This window comes from Myotis davidii, unplaced genomic scaffold (genome assembly GCF_000327345.1).
Source record: "Myotis davidii unplaced genomic scaffold, ASM32734v1 scaffold3, whole genome shotgun sequence".
Lineage (NCBI taxonomy): Eukaryota > Metazoa > Chordata > Mammalia > Chiroptera > Vespertilionidae > Myotis > Myotis davidii.
The window spans coordinates 1,432,939-1,446,002 of NW_006295062.1; the positions used below are offsets into that span (position 1 = coordinate 1,432,939).

General features: G+C 41.9%; 1 protein-coding gene across 6 annotated transcripts in view; it reads right to left on the bottom strand.

The window, feature by feature from the left end:
• LOC102761903 (chromosome unknown open reading frame, human C2orf76) overlaps nucleotides 1-13,064 on the bottom strand; it is a 72,469-nt gene that overhangs the window by 2,436 nt on the left and 56,969 nt on the right. For all 6 annotated transcript variants that reach the window (XM_015567778.1, XM_006769664.2, XM_015567774.1 and 3 more), the window contains 2 exons: nucleotides 9,546-9,583; nucleotides 5,220-5,301 (listed from right to left, as the gene is read on the bottom strand). In XM_015567778.1, coding sequence (XP_015423264.1) covers nucleotides 5,220-5,301; nucleotides 9,546-9,583 — 120 coding nt within the window. The remainder of the gene's footprint in view (nucleotides 1-5,219; nucleotides 5,302-9,545; nucleotides 9,584-13,064) is intronic.

Sequence of the window (13,064 nt, forward strand, 5' to 3'; positions counted from 1 at the left end):
AAATGTTTGAGAGAATGATTTCAAGCACTTATAATGCAAATTTAGTTGCCAATTAAAGTAAATGAATTATGAAAGATTTTCAAGACCTCTACATAATCACCCTTTCCACCATTATCCCTTAAATTCTTGCTTCCCAGATTCTATTCAAATGGCTCTGGAAGAGCCCCAGGAAGTCTGCCTGCGCTGGTCCTCTGGGCAGCTGACTGTAAATTAAAAGTGCTGCAGGCGGCAGTGCCCTCGGTGCCCGGTGCCTTGGCATGTGAATCTGAAATGAACATGCAATCTAAAATCCAATAAGGACACTGCCAGTTCCTCCCTTTGTCTTACTAGCGAATGAAATCAAGAGCCCTCCAAATACATTTGTGGACTTTCCATTTTAATGACATGAACACAAGCCAGCACATTCAAACTTTGGCTATAAAATCAGTAATTTTGTTTCCAAACCGGACACGCGCGCGCGCACACACACACACACCCCTACCTTTATCAGGAAAAACATAATAATGACTTTATATAAAAGAATATAAAAACCAATTTTAAATGTAAAATCTCACGGAAAATTTAATGCAATGAACTCAAACCCAAATAACATCTCAATAAACTGGCTACTGATGAGAGTTCATGGCAGTTTCCAGCCCGAGCTGAGTCCCCGTCGGACGGTGCAGTGAGGCGCTGCAACTGCCGTCCGAGAAGAGAGATGGACACATGAACAGACTGTGTGGTTCAGACGAAGAATGGTCAGGCCAGGCTGTAATGTGATAATAAATGCAGATGACTGGCAAAGGAACCCCAAAAACAAACCAACAGGAAGAGCTAGGTGAGGATTCTGTAGCAATTTGAGACCCCAAGGACAAAGTTCGCCCTCCTTCCTGCTCCGGGCAAATATCCTCTCCTCCCAAGTTTCATAAAATCCTAATCCACAAATCATTCACAACCGTGCCGGCAGCTGAGTTATATTTCTAAATGTTCACCAAAGGACGTCAACCATCCAGCAAAGACGGTCCCCCAACTACCGCGCGCTTATTTCCTATGTGCTCCAAGTGTTTCAGGTCAGCGGGCAGAGAAGATTTCAAACTACAGTTAGAAGAAAACAGATAGTGAAATAAACCTGACATTTGATAGGCAGGGCACATGCCTGTGATTTCCACAATGGTGAGGGGAGGAGAGAAAAGAATGGCTCACAGGAGGCTCCTTCTGGCCCCCTGTCTGGAGCCCCCACTGGTTGGGCCCACACCTCCTCCACCCAGTCCCAGACAATGGCTCCTAGTATGGCCTACTGTATCTTATAAAAATTTTCCAATAAACCGCAACTGGCTTTGGAAGAGTTTCCCTGATACAATTTCTTTACTTTACTAAACCAGAGAGGACTCAAAAAATGTACTAGTAACAGTTGTAGAATGTAGCAAAACAAAAGATAAAATACAGTAGCGCCCAAAAAAACCTTACATGCAAATTTATTGCTTAGGGGAATTAGCCCATAAAATTACAATAGTTAAAAACAAGGTAAACTTCTTTAAAGTATAAGTAACAATTCTAGGTGAAGCTTTTCCTTCCTTCCACAAAGCAAATCTTCTCACTTATGTATGCCAGCACCAGTCCACAAACACAAACCTCCCCCATCAGGCACAACATACAGCTGGGACCTGCAGTGCAGATAAAAGGCCAGAGCGGGAACTGGAGAATTCCTCTGTGAGAAAAGAAATCTTCAAACAGTTCTGTCCCCTGTACTCCCCCCTCCCAGTCTCTCTTTTTCCTTTCATGACTTCTGCAGAAAAGTCATCATGATAAATCTGCTACAATGGCATTATTCCCATGGCAACTGGCTGTGAGAGCAGAGTGGCAGCTCCACAGCGAGATCGGTGGTAAAGGGGAGAGTGATGACTTGGATTTTCCTCTTAAACCTCTTAAAAAGCCAACCAGAGCGGCCCCGAGGGAGGGAAAGTCCCCGAGGATAATCACAGGCTTCAAGGATCATTTCACACAGCAGCTCTCCGGGGATCTCCCTTCCTGCGCACTGTGGTCTGTTCTCCGAGTACATCTCTGCTGCTCTGGCGACAGCAGGGACTGTGCAAGGAGAGAATGGGCCAGCAGTGACCGAAGTGGCCCCTGACCAGGGCTGCGGGCTGGCCAGCCCAGGAGCGCAGTGGACGTCCTTGTACCGCCCAGAGACTAGCAAGACTCGTGCGAGGGATCTGACTCTGATAAAGGCCTATGGCCTGAAAACGAGGAAGACAAACTGATGGAATTGATTCTCGCCTTTACAACAGGTGACTCAGTACATGAATCTGAAATTAATGACAATTAAACCAACAATTCAATATTTTAATAAATTCAAAACATTTGCCAATTGCCTTCCCCAGAATGGTTCCTAAATAAAATAAATATTTTTGAGGGCCTTTGCATGCATTTCTCCGGATGCTTTTGTATCCATGCTTTTACTCATCTCTATGACGAGCCTCTGAAATAGGTTTAATTTCTGAAATAGGTTTAATTACTTCTGTTTTGTTTTACAAAAGCTGAAATAGAAGTTCAGAGAGGCTGAATGGCTTCCAGAAAGTCACAAAGCAAGTAAAATGCGAGCCTTCATTCAAATCAATTTTCTCCAACTCTAGGACCTTATTCTCTACAAGTAATAGATGTAAACTGTAGACAAATCTTAAATTACAAGAACAATTAGATAGTATGGTGAGGGGGAAAAATCAATTTTTAGCCATGTCACCTCTCTGAGAAATCATTTCTTTTCTCCATATACACATACAGATATGTAAGTATGTACACTTAAAAAAATATATTTTTATTGATTCAGAGAGGAAGGGAGAGGGGAATATAGAAACATAAATGATGAGAGAGAATCATTGACTGGCTGCCTCTTGCACACCCCCCACTGAGGATGGAGCCCACAACCCGGGCATATGCCCTGACCAGGAATTGAACCGTGACCAGCTGGTTCATAGGTCAACGCTCAACCACTGAACCACACCGGCCGGGCAATACGTACATTTTTAAATAACAAAGGTATGGCACAATATATTCTATGTCCAGTCAATAAATAAAGCTCCACACGAGTGATTCACTAACGGGGAGGCGAGAGAACACGGCCACCTCTCTGAAGACATATCACCACCTCAAAGGAGCCAGAGCTTGAGCAAGCAGGCTCTTGTTGGCATGTCGACAGATAAGACACCACATTAAGTTTGAGGAAGTCCTGTTGGTCAAACTGAAAGTTACAGGCAACGGATACTCCCAACAGTAGTTCGGAAGATCGTCCCTTTCCCAACACCAGCACTTGCCTCATGGCTGCTAGTCTTATAATTACCACTGGCCCACGGTCACCCAGCCCGTAAGTGGCAGATCAGCCACGAACCCAAGCACTCTGGCTCCAGGTCTGACTCCTAACCCCTAGACTACTACACGGCATCCAACAGCATCTACCTTGTTTATCTTTTTCAGACTAATTATAGGTGCTTCTTATAAAATCAGGCTCATACCCTTTTATGTGTCATATATGATGCTAATACTTTTTCATAGTTTATTGCTTCTCCTTTAACTCTTTTTACATTGTTTTTAGTGCTGATGGTCATGCTTAGAGCTCTTCTCCTCCCCAAGATTATAAAACTATTGAACTACATTTTTTTTTAAATTCTACATTATAACACTCAATCCACCTAGAATTTATTTTTGAATAAAGATGATAACAATTTTAATTTCAATTCCCCAAATGCTTTGGCAATGAGCCCAACATCATTTTTTGGTTAATTCATCCTTTCCTCACTTATTTGAGATGTCAAAAATTGATCAAATTGTGGAACCTTACTTTTTTTTAGTTTGATTTTAGATTTTCTGTTCTTTTCCATAGATCTGTAAATTCCTGCATCAATACCAGTTGGTTATATTCATTATGGCTTTATGCTAGGGGCCATGTGCCTCAATAACACAGGTGCCACCTGCTATACTAATACAATAGCATCTGAAGAAATATATGCCAAAATAAAAAGTTTTTTTCAAATAATAACAATCAATCTTATGTATATGGTCAATCATAGTATAAAAAGACACTAATCTAGCAAACAGTGTGGACAAACATAGAAATCAAGTATAATGTTTCATAACATGTTCTTTTAAAATCCTATTTAAATTAGAAGCTATGTCAGGAACTTACTTTAGCTGCATATATCACTCAAAAGTAAATCCCTGCCCTAACTGGTTTGGCTCAGTGGATAGAGTGTCGGCCTGCGGACTCAAGGGTCCCAGGTTTGATTCCGGTCAAGGGCATATACCTTGGTTGCGGACACATCCCCAGTAGGAGGTGTGCAGGAGGCAGCTGATCGATGTTTCTCTCTCATCGATGTTTCTAACTCTCTATCCCTCTCCCTTCCTCTCTGTAAAAAAACAATAAAATGTATTTTTTTAAAAAAAGTAAATCCCTGACATTTGTGACTAAATAACACAACAAAACACAGAAAGCTTCCTAACATGGGCCTCCCCGACAGTGCTCCTTGGCAGTCCATGCGCAGCTGCCGAGTGTGACTTGTGCTGTTTCATTAGTCACCGACCACAAAGGTGTGTCAGGCATAAAGCCTTCACCTGCTCACAGCTCTCCCCAAATCTTCACTCCTGCTGCCAGATAATCTTTAGGTGAACATATAGGTAGAATTAGAGTGACATCTAATGGTCACAAAATATGTAACAGCATTTCTTTAAACTAGAACTGCATGCCTTTTCCAGGTTGAAAGGCTAATTCGGGCCATTTTCCAACTGCACTCACTAGGCTCCTATTTCAGATTTCATGACTTGGTCGGCCCGGAGTGATGTGGACAACTATGGAAACCATGCTGCATGTTCTACAAACATCACCCTTCCTTATTCCACATTAGTTTCCACCAGGTCCACTTCTCTCAAACTATCCGTTCATCAAATGAGGCTGATAATAAGCAGGTTATTGAGCAATAACCTGCCAATCATTTAAAATAACCCTCAGCAGAATTCTGAGCATACCTTCCGAAAAGAACTATTTGCATTTGGAACATGTGGAGAGCAGATAACTACTGCCCTCAGTGAGATGGTCTGAATGTACATCATCTCGTCCTCCTCTGAATAATTATCAGGCGGTGCTCAGGGCACCAAGAGTAGCATTTACTCTGCGGTGAGTTATCCAAGTATAATCAGCCGGGCCGCCATGCAGGCTGGGACTCCTGCTGGCACCGCACCCTCTTTCTCACCGATTCCAGCTGCCTTCAGAGTGCGGTCTTCTTTCAACATGAGTGTGTCATCATCTTCCAAACTCAGCACAAGTTCATTTGTCTAGAAAGAAGGAAAATCTGCATTTTAGCAGTACTTCTGTGCTTCACATGTGGTGAGATTTCGCAAAGACACAGCATTGTTACTTTGGGACACAGCAATAGCCTGAGTCACATTCTACCCCCGTTACCGTAAGAAGAGAAGTGAATGGACAGTGAGCACCTAAGTGCGCACACTGTGGAAAGCGCTAGGGAGACAGTGCTACAGCACACCGCTTTAGAGCTCCACCAACGTCCAGCTGCGTGCTCTCAACAAACTACACAGCCTCTCTTAGACTCGGTTTCCTCATCTGAACAAAAGGAGGAAAGGATACATCTTCTCTATTACTTTGTGGTGAGGATGAAATGAGACGAAGCATATAAAACACTCAACACAGTGTCAGTCGCATAGGAAGAACTCTCTGTTAGCTGTTAAGTGTTCTCTTGCTGTCACTGCCAGGCCATCACCACCACCACCACCATCACCATCTCATATCATCATCATCCTCTTATATCATCATCATCACCATCTCATCATCATTATCACAACCATCTTAGCCCCCCCTCCGCCACCATCATCATCACCATTCCTAACATCATCATCATCATCATCATCACCACCACCACCATCATCACCATCTCATCCTCACAATATTCCAGGACAAATCAGAGAGGTTAAGATCTAGGCCGAGAGCAGGGTGGTGAAGACCTGGGGTGAGTTGGGGCTAGGAAGAGGGAAGGGGAGGGAGGTAAGTGGGAGACACCTGTAATATTATCAACAATTTAAAAAAGAAAATGATACAGGCCCAGAGTACACGGCTGACCCAGAGTACTCTAGGCTTGTATCTGGTCAGTCTGACTTCCGAGGTAAACACGTTCACCTCGATGGCCAAAATCCACATAGCTAACACCTCGCCCTAGCTAATAAACACTTGCTCCCATGTCATACTAACTGTCACCTTTCTCTATGTGATTTGGGGTGGGGGTAGATGAATCTGTGCTACAATATTTACAAATCCAGTTAAAAATGATAAATATTGGAGAAAATTCTTAGTTGCTATCTGCCCCTAAACAGCACACAGAGGTGACCACTAGCTGGGCACACAGTACCACTTGTCAACTAGAACACGGCTGTGTAGCAACGTTTTCTATTTCTAGAGTGCGGCCGAGAGGGAGCATCAGCAGAAGGCCTCTCAGCAGCCGAAAGAGAAGGCCCAGCAGCCATGCTCCACTGGACACACCTTCACTCACTAGAGAGCACAGGGGCGCGACCTCCGGGGCACACAGATTATAAGGGAAAAAAGCCTTTATTAAAAGCATCATTTTTTGCCAAAACCGGTTTGGCTCAGTGGATAGAGCGTCGGCCTGCGGACTGAAAGGTCCCAGGTTCGATTCCGGTCAAGGGCATGTACCTGGCTTGCGGGCACATCCCCAGTGGGGAGTGTGCAGGAGGCAGCTGATCGATGTTTCTCTCTCATCGATGTTTCTAACTCTCTCTCTCCCTTCCTCTCTGTAAAAAATCAATAAAATATATTTTTTAAAAAAGCATCATTTTACAATAGGTCATACTCGTGATACAAAAGTCTCTAAGTACATATGAACAGAGAGTGAAGTCAGTCTCCTCCTAACCCCTATCCAGCAGCTATGCAGTTGTCCACAGAACCAGTACCGATTCCTGTGTGACCTCCCAAAGACTGTCCCTGGCGTGTACATACAGGCAGAGATGTGCATGGAAACTGTGTTCTCACACGTTACTTTTTTTCTCCTAAAATATAGCTTAAAACTTTTCAAAATCAGTGTAAGAGCTACCTCATAACTTATCAAGGCCGCAGCATATTCCATTGAAGGGACACAAACACACACACACAGAGTCCCTATTGATGGCATTTAGGTCGTTTCCAATCTCTTCTTACCGTAAACAAACCTGCAACAAGCATCCTGGTACATGTATCATTTTGCATATGTACAAGTTTTATAGAAAAGATAAATTCCTAAAAGTAGAATTGTTGGGTCAGAGGGTACTTGCAATTTTTGTTTTGAAAAGTTGCATTTTGACGAATTTTAATTTGCAAGTTACTCCCCAGAGAAGTGGTACCAACTTACATTAACACTGTCAGTTGCTGAGAATACATATTTCCCACACCTTTTCGGACATGTATTATCCAAACCAACTGATCTTTGCCAACTCAATAGATATAGATTAAGTACAGTCTTAATTTGTATTATTTTATTATGGGTAACGCTGTGAATATTTTCTGCTTTTTAATGAACTTGCAGGATAATTTTTTAAAATAGAATTACAGAATATCATTATTTACTAACAAAATGAGGCCTTTTCTATCAGTTAGAAAATTTTCCCCAGTTTTCATTTGTTCTTTGAATTTTCTTAGAGCATTTTCGAGTAGAATGCTGAATTATGAAAAAATAATTAATGAACCCTAGCCGATTTGGCACAGTGGACAGAGTGTCAGCCCATGGACTGAAGAGTCCTGGGTTTGATTCTGGCCAAGGGCACATAACTCGGTTGCAGGCTCAATCCCTGGCCCTGGTTGGGGCACATGCTGGAGGCAACCAATTGATGTGTCTCTCTCACATCGATGATTCTCTCTCTAATGTCTCTCCTCCTCCCTTCCACTCTCTCTAAAAATCAATGGAAAAATATCCCTGGGTGAGGACTAACAAAAAAATAAAAAATAAATGAAATAAAATGTATCAGTCCTTTATAGTATCATACTTAGAAAGACCTTCACTATTAGATTATTTTTAAAATTCCATGTTTTCGTCAAGGATTTTTATTAATTTCATCCTTTAAACTTTTAATTACGAAGAATTTCAAACATATAATGTAGAGAATAGTACAATGAACCCTCCATGTACCCATCATCCAGCTTGAACAAATTATCCACTAATGTCCAATCTGTTTCATCTCTACCCCATGGGTAAGTTTCACTTTCACATTTAAGTCATTAATCCAATAAAGAAAAGGCTATGGATTCAACTTAACTGTTTTCTAGATGTCTACACGGTTGTCCCAATAACACTTACTAAATCCTCCACATATTTTAAATGCCGTATTTACTATAAACTAAAATTCCTATATATGTTTGGGTCTATTTTTGGACTTTTAATTCTATGCTGTTGAACTCACGGTTCATGCGACAGTACCACACTGTTTTAATTACTATCGTTTTATAATATGTCTAATTAATGCTAAGGCCAGTCGCTCTCATTTCTCTCATTTTCCTGACTATTATTCATCATTTATATTTTGCATATTAGTTTTATAATTATAAAACTATGTTGGGCTTGTTCATATGCTCATGTTTCTTAAAAACTGTTGTTAGTATATTGTTGGGGTGGCATTAAATATGTAAATTAGTAAAGAAAGACCATACATCTTCATGCTGCTCCTTGCCCTCCAAAATATTCTAAGTATTTCTACTTAAATCTTATTTTGGATCCCTCTTCACATATATATTTTTTTTTATTAAATTGAGGTAGAATTTCACGTAAATAAAATGCACATATCTTCAGAGGAGTTCAGTTTAATGAGCCTGGACAACTAATGATCCTCACTAGCATTTCAAAGTTTTCTAATTAAAGATCGCTCACATCTATATATATATAATCTACACTTCCTTCCCTTACAGGATTAAGAAAATGTAAGAGATTGACTTGCCAGATAATGTGGCTTCCTTTATATGTAACCCAAATTTACAAAGTTTTATGCTTATTTTCTGTTAAATATTTGCTTGAGATACAACATGTATCCTTTTTTTTAAAAAAAATAACACATTTAATCTTTAAAATTTTTTTGTTAATCCTTACCCGATGATATTTTTCCATTGATTTTTTTAAAGAGCGTAGAAGGGAGGGGAAGAGACAGAGAGAGAAACATCGATGAGAGAGAGACACACTGACCGGTTTGCCTCTCACACACACCCTGACCAGGGCTGGGGATAGAGCCTGCAACTGAGGTACGTGCCTTTAACCAGAATAGAACCAGGGACCCTTCAGTCCATAGGCCGACACTATCCACTGAGAAAACTGGCCAAGACAAAAAAAATTAACACATTTTAAAGGACCTACTATGAACAGGCATATGACTTAGATTTTTTTTTTCTTTAATGGAAGAGTAAAGCTGTAGTAGGGGTTTTTACAAAATAAAAAACACTATTATGATGAAAACATTTTAGAAGTTCATGTCTTCATTCTTTTATTCACTAAGTCAACCAACACTGATTACTTGCTATGTACCAGATACTGTACCTTTGATTTATGTGCTTGATGAATAATCTTCAATTTATCTGAAAAAAAAGCAAATTATCTTTTTACAAAGATTATTCTGAAACTTCATTTCTAATTATTAAAGAGAGATGAGGGGAAGGTGGCTATGACATTAAAACATTTAAGTCCTTACTTTATGGACCACATCCTCTTAAAAATCTACTATGCAGTAAAAGAAAAATTACTTTTGCATATCATTAAAATTAAATATTACTGTACAAAGACATTTTAAAGCCTTGGTCTTTGACACACACAGTGGTGTGTGTGTCATAACCTGAAGTCAACTCCGCACATGTCCCTCAGAACAGAAGACAAGTGAACCGTATCACTTTATCCTGGTCTTTGAAGTTGCCAAATGCTAAGATTACCAAATAGTGTAAAAAAATTGTCTTAAATTAAGACAGACATTATCAAAAACAGTTCCAAAATATTCACTAATCACTCAGAATAGATCCAGTGACAGGAGGTAAAATGATCACAGTGACAAGTCATTACCATGCCAGGAACTCAAATAGCATCGAAGATCACTGGAAATCTGAACACGCTGCTCACGCACAGGGAGTACTGATACCTGCCGCCTGGTTTTCAACCGCTGCACAGGCCTCCACGTCTACCCTGCTTTATTCAGTCCCTCCTTCGCTCCTTCCTCCGTTCGTCCTAAAGTGAGGCTACCCTGTACTTTTCCAATAAGTAATTTCTCCACATTGGATAAAATTCTGACTGCCAACAATCAGCTCTTAATCATATAATAGACAGCATTCCACATGTTCAAATTAAGATATTTTACAATTTTCACTCAGTTTTACTTAAGCATTTAATTAATGTATTATGATTACATGCATGTATTACTATACCTGAATAAACTCTTAACCTTAAACTGAACTTCATTTCTATCCATCACACTGTTTGATTCAATGAGGAATCCCAACAGTGAAATGAAATAACAGGATCTATTTTAAAAAACAGATCCTGAGTCCGGCTGGCGTGGCTCAGTGGTTGAGCACTGACCTATGAACCAGGAGGTTATGGTTCAATTCCTGGTCAGGGCACATGCCCGGGATGCACGTGCTTGATCCGCAGTGTGGGGCATGAAGGAGGCAGTCAAACAATGATTCTTTCATCATTAATGTTTCTCTCTCTCTCTCTCTCTCTCTCTCTCTCTCTCTCATCTCTGAAATAAAAATATATCTGACAAATAAATAAACAGACCCTGATTTAACTATGTTCTAACAATATAGAATAGGAGTACCTATTCAGTTAAGAACTACCACTCTGAATTATCCATTATTTTAAGTAGTCAAATTTCAATTATCTATTGCAATTCTTAATGCAAAGTCAGCCTAATCCTATGTATTGTTAAGAAATAAAAAGAAATCTAATCTAAGTAAAATATGAACATTAGAAATGTAAATATGCCACAACTGCTAAAAATTAGCTCACAAGGATACAAAAGAAAATAAACAAATGTGGCTTTTGGATCATCTATTATTGAGTTACCTTCTACACTCCTTTTCTCAATATATATAGCTATCAGTTTATTACTCGAGACAAGTTAGAGAAGCCAATACTGGTTTGTAGTTGTTGCTTAGTAAAAGGACCTTGCTTAACATCTGTTACAATCAACCTGCAAAACTGGAGTCTGACCTTACCAGATATTAATCATGTTCTGTATATTTTGTAATGAGCCACTAAATTAGAAATACCTTTGTTCTAATAATTCCTGCAACACACAATAAAAAGGCCACTTTTTTTTTTTAGTAGAAAATAAATGTTCTGAATGGAAATTCTCACCAGATATTCTCCCCAACAGAAATTGGTATGACTTGAAAGAGATAGAAAAGAGAATGACAAGCTAGCAAAAGGTATATTAATGTCCCTTCCTTTGCTCAATGGTCTTTTACTTGTTTTTACTTCTTTAAAAAAAAACTTCAGAAGCAACATCTGTGGGTATTGTTTCCTTAATGCAAATTCCTTGAGGAAAGTAACCTCATAAAAATAAAAATGCTTTATATTTGTGGAGTATTTAATGTGTTTGCATGTGCACTGTTTAATCTCATGCAGTCTTATAAAACAAACTAGAGGCCCAGTGCATGAAATTCATGCATTCGGGAGGGGGGGGGGAGTCTCTCAGCCTGGCTTGTGCCCTCTCACAGTCCAGGAGACCTTGGGGGATATCCGACTGATGGCTTAGGCCCGCTCCCCAACTGATGGGTCTAAGCCATCACTTGGACATCCTTAGCGCTGCCATAGAGGTGGAAGAGGCTCCCGCCATCACCGCTGCGCTTGCGAGCCCTGAGCCCAGCTCAGAGCTTCTGGCTGAGTGGTGCTCCCCCTGTGGGAGCGCACTGACCACCAGGGAGCAGCTCCTGAATTGAGCATCTTCCCCCTGGTGGTCAGTGCACATCATAGCGACAGGCTGTTCCGCTGTTTGGTCAATTTGCATATTGGCCTTTTATTATATAGGATAGGATCAGCAGCCCTGCACTGCACAATGGATGTGCCTGGGCAACAAGGATTTAAAAATAAGACAACATGCCCTGTGCTGCAGGAACACAGTCTGGTCAAAGTAAATAAATAATACATGTAGATACCAATTAAATGAGAAGAATCTCTATATATAAAAGCCTAAGCGACCTTTATGACCGAAAGACCGGAACGACCAGTCAACTGGTCGCTATGATGTGCACTGGCCACCAGGGAGCAGATGCTCAACACAGGAGCTGCCCCCTGGTGGTCAGTGCACTCCCACAGCGGGAGCGCCACTTAGCCAGAAACTGGGCCCACAGCTGCAGCAGTGGAAGCCTTTCCCACCTCCGTGGCAGTGCTACAGGGGGAGGGGGAGGAAGTGGGAGGGAGTAGAGTGGGGGGGCAGCGGCGGCAGGTGCAGCAGGGCCAGGATGAGCAGCAGCAGAGCTGCACCTGGCTCCCAGGATGGCCACACCCTCATGGGGTGAGGGTCCCTGCTGGAGGGCTTAGCCAGCCTGAAAATGGCTCTCAGCCCCTCACCCAGACTGGCCAGGCACCCCAACAGGACCCCCAACCCTGAAGGCGCTGTGGACAGCCTGCAAACGGCTCTCAGCCCCTCACCCAGGATGGCCAGGCACCCGAGTGGGGACCCCCACACTGAAGGGGCTGTGGCCAGCCTGCAAACAGCCATCAGCCCCTTACCCAGGCTGGCTAGGCATTCCTATATAATAAAAGGGTAATATGCAAATTGACCCTAACAGCAGAAAGACTGGGAATGACTGGTCACTATGACACACACTGACCACCAGGGGGCAGATGCTCAATGCAGGAGCTGCCCCCTGGTGGTCAAAGCGCTCCCACAGGGGAGCTCTGCTCAGCCACAAACCAGGCTGATGGCTGCTAGCACAACGGTGGTGGTGTGAGTCTCTCTCGCCTCCTCAGCAGCGCTAAGGATGTCCGACTGCAGCGTAGGCCTGCTCCCCGCTGGCAAGTGGACATCCCCCGAGGGCTCCCAGGCTGCCAGAGGGATGTCTG